The following is a 12,052-nucleotide window of genomic DNA, read 5'->3' as shown; positions in this document are numbered from 1 at the left end:
GGGGAAGGTGAGGAGGAAGGGGGAGGGGGGATCCTTTTTCCCCACCAGGAGGGACCCAGTCTTCAGGTCTCCTGGGAATCCTGTGACCACAGCTGCTCCCGGCTTCCTGGCCCAGCTTCCCGGAATTATGCCTCTCATTCCAGGTTCATGAACCACCGAGTACCCGCCCACAAGAGGTACCAGCCCACTGAGTACGAGCATGCAGCCAACTGTGCCACCCATGCTGTGAGTTGGTTTTTGGGGGGCCGAGAGGGGGATACTTCCAGGTGGGAGGGAAGGCAGGCTCTTCACCCTTGGAGAGATTCAACATTTATTCCACGGCCATGTCCCAACTGATGACAAGTCCTCTGTGGCCCTTGGAAGAGTGAGTGGGATCTCGAGGGAAGGCCATCTGGGTACATTGGACTGTGGTGTTGAGCATGCCTCTCTTTTGCTCTGCGAACCTTCACTGGCTCCCTGGTACTTGGTACAGCATCTGAACTCTGTAGCAAGCTCCCAGGCAGGCCTCAGCTCATAAGTCAGTCCACCTCCCACTGCCACACCTTTCCCCCAGGTTCCAGCTCCTGCCTGTGCTCTTTCCTGGGTAGAAGGTATGCCTCCAGGCCTTGGCACATGCTGTTCCCTCTGCCTGGAATCCTTGCCAACGCCACCCCAGCCTCACCTAAGAACTCCTCCTCTGAGCAGTAGACTGCTTTGGGACTAGTGACAGATCTAGACCACATTGTCCAATTTGCTAGCTGCCGTCCCCGTGTGGCTGTCGCATTCTTCAAATGCAGCTCGTCTGTTGGAGATGTGCTGGGAGTGTGACATACACGCCAGCTTGGGAAGACTGAGCACGGAAAACAGGATGTAAAATACCTCCTTAATATGTTTATGTTTCTTACATGGTATTTTGGATCTATTGGGCTGAACAAAATATGGTATTAACATTAATGTCACCTGTTTATTTTTCCCTTTAAAAACATGGGTCCCAGACCATCCAAAATGACCTGCGTGACTCACGTTACAGTTCTGTTGGCTGGGGCTGCCATAGACCCTTTCTCCTGGAAAAGTGCTCCCAGCACACAGAACTGGGTGCACTTTCAGGGACCCCCTGCCCCCGGCACTTTGGAGAATTCTAGACTTTTCAGGGAGAGGAGGGACGAGCCAAGACGTGAAGAGCGAAGGGTTTTCCAGGTGGACCTGGTGGGGAGGGCCATTTTTTTCAGAAGGTGCCAACTACGTGGGCAACCGCACAGCTGTGAGACGGCGTGGCGTGCCTGGGTCCGTGAGGCTGGCTGTGGGGGCCGTGACCAGCGACGTTCCTTGAGGCCAGGAGCCTTCGCGTCTACCCCGAATTTCTCTAGAGCCGCGCGGCCCAATACGGTAGCCACTGGCTCCATGGGGCTGCTGAAATGGAAACTAAAATCAATTAAAATGAAATAAAATAAAAAAACGTCAGCACTTTCCCGGCATAGTCACGGCTCAGGGGCTCGGGAGTCACAGGGGTCTAGTGGCTTCCATGCTGGATGGTGCAGGTTTAGGATTTCCCACCCAGGAGGGAGGTTGTGTCGAGTGGTGTGGACCGGGCCATTCCAGCCTTGGAGAGAGGCTGTGTTAGACGGTGCGGATCTGGAGAAGGGGGTGGGCGGTGCGCTCAGGGGGGCTCAGGGACTCTGTACTTCCCCGGACCCCGCGGCAGAGGCCGGCCCCGCAGCACCTGTCCCCGCTTTGTCCCCAGCTCTGGATCATCCCCAGCATCGTCGGCAGCTCCAACCTCTACTTCCTGTCTGACGACGACTGGGAGACCATCTCTGCCTGGATCTACGGCCTCGGCCTCTGTGGGCTTTTCGTGGTGTCCACCGTGTTCCACACCATCTCCTGGAAGAAGAGCCATCTCAGGTGCTAGCCCACGGGAGGGGCGTGGGCCGGGGCAGGGTGCCCAGGGCAGGGGGCATGCCTGGCTGAGCCAGGAGGGGCCCAGGGTGGTGACCCTCAGCCATTTTTGCCTCTGCCGGCAGGGGTTAAGTCCCACTGGGCAGACCACTTCACCCACATGAGCCTCGTTTGCTCCCCTCGGAGAGGCCCGGAGAGCAAGCTGCCAGCTCCCAGTTCTGAGGAACTCTCCTAACCGTCGTAACTGGCACAGTGACCGCCCCCTTCTGGGCACCCCCTGCCCTGGGTTCCAGGCCCTGGACAGACGTCACCACTGATCGTTCCAATAATTCTGTGGTATAGGCATTAGTCTCAGATTTTTAAATTTTTGCTTTGCTTTTAATTTTTAAAAACACTGTGATTAATACACGTAACATGCATTGACTCTCTTCGCCAGTCTTAAGCGGCCAGTTCAGGGGCATTAAGCACATTCACACTGTTGTGCAAACACCACCGTCCGTCTGCAGAACTTTCTTCCTGTTCCTGAACTGAAGCTCTGTCCCCTTTGAACACTCGCTCCCCATCCCCTCCCCAGCCCCCGGCACCCACCGTCCTACTTTCTGTCTCTGTGAGTCTATCTCCTCTAGGGACCTCACACAAGGCAGTCATATGATATTTGCCCGTTTGTGCCTGGCTTCTTTAACTCAGCGTGAGGTTTCAGGGCTGGTCCCCGTTGCAGCGTGTAGAATGTCTGGCTTGTGAGTAATACTAATGACACTGAAATTTGGAAGATGATGGGTCTTTCTCAAGATCGCCAAGCTGGTCATACCTGAGCCAATGCTGATCCCGGGAGTCAGGGGCCTCCATACATGGAGGGATGCCCTGGTCCATTGCAGCAGCTGCAGTGACCCCTCATCTCCAGCTTCAGCACTCCCCTCCTCCCCCTAGGAGCCCTGTGACTCTGCGGCACCCCCATTCCCATTTCCCATTCTTGCCCTCTCTGTGGGTCTTGGTTCTGCTGCACTGTATGAGTTCTTGTGGCTGCTGTAACAAATGACCACGAATTAAGTGGCTGGAAACAACAGAATTCATTCTCTTGTAGTTTAGGAGGCCAGACGGCCGAGATCAAGGTGTCAGTGGAGCTGTGCTCTCTCCAAAGTCTCGAGGGGAGGATCTGGCCTCTTCCAGCTCCTGGTGGCCCCAGTGTTCCTTGGCTTCTGGCTGCTCCTACAGGCTGCCCGTGTCCTCACACAGCCTTCCTTCCTGTGTGTCTCTTTGTCCAAACCTCGCTCCCCTTTTTCTTACTAAGAAACCAGTCATTGGGTTTAGTGCCGGCTTAACCAGCAGTGGGACTGGCTGGCCTTTCCTGTCCTCATCTGTCACATACCCGATGAAAAAAACAGCATCTATCTTCTAGGTGGGATTAAAAAGTTAATGCTCGTAAATTGCTTAGACCAGTGATCTGCTTATGGCCCACGAGGTATACATGCTAGCTGCTGTGGTCACTTTCATTTCTAGGAGGACTTGTGGTTAAACCATACACAGGATCCCCGGTCAGTTTTTTTTTTTTTTTAAAGATTTTATTTATTTATTCGACAGAGATAGAGACAGCCAGCGAGAGAGGGAACACAAGGGGGGAGTGGGAGAGGAAGAAGCAGGCTCATAGCAGAAGAGCCTGATGTGGGGCTCGATCCCAGAACGCCGGGATCACGCCCTGAGCCAAAGGCAGACGCTTAACCGCTGTGCCACCCAGGCGCCCCCCCCGCCCCCCGTCAGTTTTACTGAGGGCTGCAGTTTGCTGGACAGAATCAGTTCGTGTTAGTTATCTGTTGCTCTGTAATACATTACCCTTGGTCACAGAGGTTTTATATATTTTTAAAGATTGTATATATTTATTTGATAGAGTGAGCAAGAGTGAGAGAGCACAAGCTGGGGGGGAGGGGCAGAGGCAGAGGGAGAAGCAGATTCCCCGCTGAGCAGGGAGCCTGACGTGGGGCTGGATCCCAGGACCCTGGGATCGTGACCTGAACCGAAGGCAGATGCTTAACCGACTGAGCCACCCAGGCGCCCCCAGTCACAGAGGTTTTAAAACAGGAAACCTTGATTGTCTTTCAAAGCTTCTGAGAGTCAGGGATTCAGGAGCTTAATTAACTGTGTGGTTCTGGTTCACGAGCTCTGGTGTAGTCCTGAAGCAGGGTCGGGGCTGCTGCCATCTGAAGGCTTGACCAGGGCGGGAGAGGCTGCTTCCAAGCTGGCTCCCTCACATGCCTGGCAAGTTGGTGCTGGGTGTTCACCAGGTCCTCAGTGCTTCCCACAAGGATCTCTCCAGAGACACATGGCTTGTTTCTCCCCAAGTTAGTGTTCCAAGAGAACAAGGCAGAGGCTCTAATACCCTTCATGATCGAGCCTCAGAAATCACTCACCGTCATTTCTGCAGCCCTCTGTTGGTTACATGTGTTTGCCTAATTCATTGTGGGAGAGGCTCCACGTGGGTGTGAATACGAGAAAGTGGGGTTCTTCGGGCACCATTTTGGAGGTCAGCTAACACACTGGGCAAACATATTGAGGGCTTACTGTTTGCTACTTAGCGTGAGGTCACAACAAAAACAGCACATGTTGATTGGGCACTTCCTCATATGCACTGTGCTAAGTACCAACACACTTAACCCTCACGGCCACCCTGTGACAGGCTGCTGGTATCCTCCCCCTTCGATAGATCAGAGAGCCGAGGCCGAGAGACGGTAAGGAGCTGGGTCAAGGTCATACAGTCTATATGTGGTAAGGTTGGGATTCGAACTCCGGCCTTCTGGCTCTAGACCTCGACCTGAACCAGAATGCCGGGACCCAGAGGCACCTTAGTGGGAGGCACACAGGTTCGCTGGTTTTGCACTTTTTTTAAATCACCAAAGCATTTCATCATTGGAAATCTTTTGAGAAGCCCAGTATATAAAGCTGAAATGCTGCGTCGTATTACAGGTGTGGGTGTCACACCTTCCCCTTTCTGGGAGAAGGCGGTCCTCAGCGAAACCTGCGGGGTGTCGCCATTCAGCCCCTAGGGGGATGGGGAGCCTGAAGCCCAAGGGTGGTGACTGGGGCAGAGGCGCGTCAGCCCTGAGCCCAGGCCCTCCGCACCTGCGGGTGGGAAAGCGCGTTTGTCCCAGAGCATCACTCGGGGGCCCTACCCCTGACTCTACTCCTACCCCTTCTCTGCCCAGGATGGTGGAACATTGCCTGCACATGTTCGACCGCATGGTCATCTACTTCTTCATAGCGGCGTCCTACGCGCCCTGGTGAGTACCTCTGCGCCGTCGGGTGGGGGTGGGGGGACTGGCTTCCTCTCTCTGAATGTCTTCTACTTGTCCGGGTAATCGGTTGACTCGGCATGAAGGAGTGTAGGTAAAAAGATGCCCTCTGCCCATTCTCCTTCTAGAAGCAACTACTTAGGACCAATTTCTCCTGTCTCTTTCCAGAGTTATTTTGGGCTAAAAGAGCCAAATCGTGTGCCCAGAATCGTGTAAATACATCGGTGTTCATACCTTTCCTTCTGGTTCTAATGCAAAAGGAAGGATACGATACAAACTGCAATTCGCTTTTGTTCTCTTGGTAATGTTGCTGGGGGCGTCTCTCTGTATTAGTACACTGAAGATTTCCCAAGTCTTTTTTTGTTTTGTTTTTGTTTTTTTACAACAGCATAACATTTCCTGGCCGTCCCCTGTTTATGGATATTTCTGGCATTGGGGCGCTCCGCGTCCCTTGGCTAGGAGAGACCGTGCCGCAGTGAATCTCCTTGTTTGCGTATCATTTAGCACCCGTACATGGATGTGTTGGCTCGAATCATATCAAGTTGCAAAGAGGCGGCCTTTTCTGAGCTCCAGAAACAGCAGTTCCGTGTGGTGGAGCCTGTCCTTTGCAGCATAAATTCGAGACTTGGATTTCTGGGTGGCAGAGAGCGGGCCTTCTAATTTGGTTAACGGTCGCCGGATCACCACGCAGTGTATCGGTTTTAAGCTCCCCCCCAGCAAGTGACCTGGAATTTTCCAACTTGATTTAGTAATAAATCCAGAAAGTTCTGGAATAAGGAAACACTCAGCTTCAGGCCACACTCTAAACACCTGGGGCGCCTGCAGAGCTGTTGTGCTCACATTTGGGGAATGCGTGCTGGGGGTTGGGACCCTGCGTGCTGGGGGTTGGAACCCTGAGGGTGTGGCTGCTGGCAGGGCATCTGTGACGGGACAGTGGTGGCATGGTGAGATGGGCCTGTGTGCATGCAGCCACGGGAGCTCAGGAGGCACTGCTGTGGTGTGGGGGCCTCAGGAGGGCTGCCTGGAGGAGGTGTGCTGCTCTGAGAACTTACACGTGTGCTTCTGAAGAGTGGGGAACCACGTAAAAGCTTGTTCCATTTTTGCCTAGGAAATTCCTATAAGTGGGGCATTCTCTTTCATTATATCTGCTAATAAACGGGTTTTATTTGTATATACGACGGCGATTACTTTTTAAATACATTTCATGGAGGTGTGCTGTACCAGGAGAGCATGCATGGTGAATTTTCACACACAGTGGCCAGCACCCAGATGAAGAAGCAGAACGTGTCCAGCCCCCTTGTGCCCCTGGGCCCCCTCCCCTCAAGGTAACCCCAGCCCTGACACCTGTCATCATATGATAGTTACACCTGATTTCTTCTTTCATGTTAGTGGAGTCCCCGCTCTTTTGCATCTTGCTTCTTCCACGCAGCATTCATCTGGGGAGACCCATGGAGTTATCCATCCTCGCTGCTGGACAGGGGCTGGTGACCACAGCTCGGGTGTCCACGCCCCTGTTGCAGGCTTGGCATGGTGCCCATGTCTCATATAAGGGTAGAGGCAGATGGAGTATAGATGGGAGGCTGTTTGGTCTGTTTTTAGGGGTGATGGGGCTTTGAAGCAGGATATTGACAGAGTTTTATTGTTTGGACCAAAGGGATCAGGGAGGTGTGAGGGGGGCTGGCACAAGGACCTAGGGGAGCAGTGGTGGTGGCCCGGACCCCAGGAGTGGCCACGGGAGTTAAGAGGAAAGGAAGGACAGATCAAAAAGACGCAGGCGACTGAGTAGACTGACTCATGGATGGTGGAAGGGGGCGAGGGGTGCCAGGTTTCTTGGGCCAGCCTCCCCCCGAAACCAGCTCCACTGCCGTGTTTGTCTGGGGGTGTGGCAGATGCAAGCCCCATGCCCAGCTGGGCTTTGGGAGAGGAGGGGACGTGGTTGTCTTCCCAAAACTGGTATGCTTCTGACTGTCAGATGCCAAATGGGCAGGCGTATGTATGGCGGCTTCTAAAATGCACACAGATCCTGGATGAGTGGGTCGTGGGGAGGCCACTGAAGCAGGCCAGGAGCAGGAGAGAGAAACCAGGAGCCACAGGAGGGAGCTCCTTCCATGCGGCCACTTGTGGTTGGCCCCAGAGGGGCCCTCGGCATCACCTGCAGTTGCCAGGGGCCAGGTCATTGCAGGTTTCCTTTTGGATGTGGCTGAACACGGTCGAGTTAAGTTTTGTGCTTAGCTGCAGTAACTTTCTTTGATGTGGATTTCTAGAACGATCCTCTGACTGTCCTCCCCTCTGCTGGTTTAATGGCTGGGTTTCTAGTCTTGATTCCCGGCTGCGGCTGACGGCGCACGGACTCTGCGCTTGTCCTGTGCTGACGTCTGAGGGTCAGGCCGGCAGCCGAGGTCCAGACCCCCTCTCCTCATGGGACTTAGGGTCCCGCAGGGAGCACAGACGTTGACTGCCCCAATACTGACACAGGAAAGAACCACAACTGTGGCAAGTGCGTGAACGAGGGGTGCAGGTGACGGGTCCTGGTTTGCAAGCCGTTTTAGGAGGAAGAGTTGGCCGAACGTGGGAGTTGATCAGATATGTGGGAGGACGTAGAGAGACAGAGGAGCTTGGTGACCCGTTTCCCGGCACCTGGGTGCAGGGGAAAGGGGGACATGGGACAAGGTGCTGTAGAATCATATGGTGTGTATTTTCCTTTGAACGGCTCTGGTTTTCATGCTGTTTTCTGCAGAGCCCCAGAGGTTCCCAGAGGACCACGGAGGGGTGAGGGTGTGAATGACCGTGGGTTCCCCCATCCTTGCCTCCATCAGAAAACCCCACTTTTTTTTTGTTTTTTATGTTTTTGATAGATTGGACTTATGTGTAAGATTCCTGCATACAGTCTTCACTTAAAGTTTGTAAAAGGTGCTTGAAAGCCTTTGGCATAGAAGAAAGAGAGGAGCAGAAATATTTGTTTGAAATTCGGCACACTTTTTTGCGGGGGAGGGTTCATTTTCTTCTGTTAGAGTCAAGTTGAAATTCAGTGTGATATTTTAATAAGAAATGACCTGTGTCGCTCGAGGCTCCCTCCCCTTCCCGTCCCGCCTTCCATCCCAGCCTGTCCTCCTATGCCTTCCTCTGCCCATCCCCTCCATCCCATTTTATACTCGTCCTGCTACCCATTGGCCTATTTTGTGTCTGGAGAGCTATTTAGAAAGTTCTTCCGGGTAATGAGCTGCGTTATTTTTTTCTACCTTTAAGCTTTCAGTATAAATTAACTTCTTTACGATAACAGTTGGACTCAGAGCTGATTGCTTTTGGGGGGACACGGGGGGGTGGGCAAAGGTTTTATATAAGGTAGTCTCATTCAAGAAATTCACTCTGGGAAAAAAGTGAAAAGACCCCTCCCCCCAACCACTGCCATCCTCACATGTCCCTTTCTAGATGGAACTCCCGCTACCCACTCAACAAGGGGTCCGGTTGGTGTTCTGCACTTTTACACGTCTCTCTTCACATGTGCAAATAATACATACAGTCCCGTTACTCTCTGCTCGCTCCCCACCGCCGCACTTAGCAATACGTCTGGGAGATGTATGTGGTTGGGAGACAGAAACCATACAATGATTTGAACACGGAACATTTGGTTGGAAGGAAGGATGCACACGGCCCAGCTCCGCTACCTTGGAGCAGGCAGCAAGGCTGAATTTGGAGCTGAGAGGCAGTAAATTGATAACAGACGGATATGAACCTTACATCCCCTTCCCCTTCTGGTAGACAGTTGGGTGCTTTCCGGCGTGTCCTGTTGGACCAGTGCTGTGATGAATGTCCTCTTCTGTGCCTCTGTGCCCACGTGAGACAGCATTTCTTTGGCTAACCCTTGGGTCTGGGATGATGGGGTCACTGGACATGGGCACCTCGGGTCTGATAGATTTGGCCAGATTGCCCTCGCACAGCCTTTACGCTCCGGCCCATTTGAGAAGCACTTTGTCTCCGCGCTCGGACGGTGTCCGTTTTGCTAATTTTCCTCTAATCGTTGCTTATTGTTGCAGTCAGTTTCTCCTTCTCTCCACCTGTCTTTCCACCAGAGCCTACGTCCCATCTGCAGAGCCGTGGGGCACAGGGCTGCTCTGGGCTCAGTCTTCCTGGGTCCCAGGGGGCCCCCCTCAGACTGTGCCCTTGACTCTCTCTCAGGCTGAACCTTCGGGAGCTGGGCCCCTGGGCCTCCCACATGCGTTGGCTGGTCTGGATCATGGCCTTGGTGGGCACCATCTACGTCTTTTTCTTCCATGAGCGGTAAGCCAAGGCTGGGTAGACGGGGGAGGGCTCAGGTGGGCTGGGCCTCCTCTCTGCTATGCATGAGGGCAGAGCTCTGCCCGGCATCCTGGGGTTCAGGCCCTTGGACGACCACCAGAGCCACAGCCCATAGGGTTGATCTGAAGACTTTTTATTTATTTTTTTAAAGATTTTATTTATTTATTTGACAGAGATAGACAAAGCCAGGGAGAGAGGGAACACAAGCAGGGGGAGTAGGAGAGGAAGAAGCAGGCTCATAGCGGAAGAGCCTGATGTGGGGCTCGATCCCACAACGCCAGGATCACTCCCTGAGCCGAAGGCAGACGCTTAACCGCTGTGCCACCCAGGCGCCCCTGAAGACTTTTTAAAAAGACCTTGAGGGTCACGCGTCACTCACGTTCCCTAAGCTGGGAAGCTGGGTTGTCAGATGAGCGGGGAGGCTCCGGACTCCCTTCACGTGCGTCCCACTGAGTGAAGAAAGAAACAGAGCTGTAGAAACAAAAGGGAATAACTGACTTCTTGAATCACCTGGGAGGGCAAATCGGTGTCAGCCGGTGTAGCCACTCGGATGGATGGAGGGCGGGTGCCTGGGCCCGGCGGGGAAAAGGTGCTGTGATCACACAGTAATGACGGCCCCGGGCCCGAGCGTGGCAAGGGCCCGCACGTGGGCCGTACTCAGCAGGGGCAACCCTGGCCTGTTATCCCACTGACGGAGACCAAGTCCCAGAGGGAAGGACGTCCGCCCAGGGCCACCCAGCTCTGCCAGCACCGGCTGCGTGTAACTGTGTGAAGTCAGAGCCCAGGAGGGCCGGGCAGAGGGCAGAGTTCTTCTCACTCTTTTGGTTAGGGTGTCCCCTCCTACCCCGAACGGGGAGCCGTATGCCGTTCCTCGTGGGGAGGCTGCCCCGGGGCCCAGATGGCTTGTCTTCCTGCCAGGTACAAGCTGGTGGAGCTGCTGTGCTATGTCGTCATGGGCTTCTGCCCCGCCCTGGTCATCCTCTCAATGGTAAGTGCCCCCGCCCGGCCAGGGGCGCCCAGCTGGCTGGAGGGACCCGGACTGACTCTCGGGATGGTCGAGTCCGACCCCTTCCTCTGGCACACGGGCAAACTGAAGCCTCAGGACGCAGTAGAGCAGGCAGGTTAACCCTGGGGGGCTCGACTCCCTGGCTTTGCAGGCACTGATACCACCTAACCTCCAGTGAGCGAGGTGACCCTCCCCACGTCAGCCCCTTCCCTGAATCAGCCTCCCCTCCCCGAGTCAGGACCCTTCCCTGCATCAGCCTCCCTGTGTGTTCAAGGATTCAATAGGAAAACCCAAGGACAGAGACTAGGACGGTGCCTGGGACATAGCAAGTACCCAGTCACTGAATTACATCTGTGATCATAACATCTCTGGCTATGGAGGCAGAGCTGAGGCTCAGGACTTCGGACCCTTTGGGTGTTTGCATGTCCTAAACTGCTTGTCCGCCGTTCCTCGTGGGGAGGCTGCCCGCACCAGAGACCAAGCCCAGAGGGGCAGCAGGGTTCCTCCCCGCACGCGTTCTGAGCCCTTACGAAGGGCAGAAGGCCTACATACAGGATCTTCCCTCCTTGCCCGGGGCGTCCCTGGAGATGGACGTGCTGTCCCATTCATGACACCCAGGCCAGCCCGCACACGTGTGCAGCCCCTGAGTGGCTGAGCTGGGGTTGGCCCCCATCACTGCTGACTGTAGGGACTAGGATCTTTGAGCTGTTCCACCTGGGCCTCTGAGGGGCAGAGCAGGAAAGAGAAGCAGCTGGGGTGGCCATATGTGGACCGCATCCCCTCTGCGAGCCTCAGTTGTCCCATCTGTCAAATGGGCACAGTAAACTCACCTGCCTGGCACCCTCCCTAGTTTATTATCTTACAGTGTGATTATGGGCAGGTGGTGAAATCCTATGTAGTCAAGTCTAGCAGGTGTTTTGTGTTTTTTAAAAAATGTTACAGTTTTTACAAACCTAAGTGGTATGGTCAGGGTGGTCTTCCTTTATCCAAGTTCACATACATATTTACCCATATTTTTTCCTGTTTCTGTTGTGGTTGAACCTTCCCACTGTGATTTCTCCTGGACGTGGTGATTCGTCTCCGAGCCCCTAGCCGGTGATGTCAATTATCTGCCCTTTAAATGTGCTCCTTTGGTCACAGTAAATTCACACGTGTATGTGGGTCTGCCTCCGAGATTTCACTTCTGTTCTGTCTGGGGGCCCGTCTCTCCTGGCACCAAACCATTTTACGTAACGTAGCTTAATTACGTTTTCATCCATGGCCCCCGTCAGTCCTTCTGCTCAACATTTTCCCGATGATTTGTATTTATTCTTACAGACTGCCTTCTCCCCACGAAGTTCATTTTTATCTAAATACGTGTATTTATTAAATTTATAATATGAAATTAAACATTAAATTATGTAATTTATATTGAATATTTAAAAAATTTTAAAGTCAAACATTAATTTAAAATCTTAAAAAATTTTATGAGGAATATTAAATGAAGCATTACATTTATATAATTTATATTAAACAAATATTATAGTTTAAAATTTTTTTTAATTTTTAATTTTTAAAAAATTTTGTTAAATGTCAAATATTAAATTATATAATT

At 53.1% G+C, this 12,052-nt stretch overlaps 1 protein-coding gene across 2 annotated transcripts in view; it reads left to right on the top strand.

Annotated features, from left to right (window-relative positions):
• The window catches only part of MMD2 (monocyte to macrophage differentiation associated 2), a 47,446-nt gene that overhangs the window by 24,665 nt on the left and 10,729 nt on the right, over nt 1-12,052 (top strand). For both annotated transcript variants that reach the window (XM_034669751.1, XM_002916462.4), the window contains 5 exons: nt 144-225; nt 1,721-1,881; nt 5,070-5,144; nt 9,333-9,434; nt 10,371-10,440. In XM_034669751.1, the coding sequence (XP_034525642.1) occupies nt 148-225; nt 1,721-1,881; nt 5,070-5,144; nt 9,333-9,434; nt 10,371-10,440 (486 nt within the window). In that variant the 5' untranslated portion in view covers nt 144-147. The remainder of the gene's footprint in view (nt 1-143; nt 226-1,720; nt 1,882-5,069; nt 5,145-9,332; nt 9,435-10,370; nt 10,441-12,052) is intronic.

Source organism: Ailuropoda melanoleuca, chromosome 10, assembly GCF_002007445.2.
Source record: "Ailuropoda melanoleuca isolate Jingjing chromosome 10, ASM200744v2, whole genome shotgun sequence".
In the NCBI taxonomy this organism is placed as follows: domain Eukaryota; kingdom Metazoa; phylum Chordata; class Mammalia; order Carnivora; family Ursidae; genus Ailuropoda; species Ailuropoda melanoleuca.
Note: the sequence above shows the minus strand (reverse complement) of the source record. Positions and strands in the feature narration are given on the sequence as shown.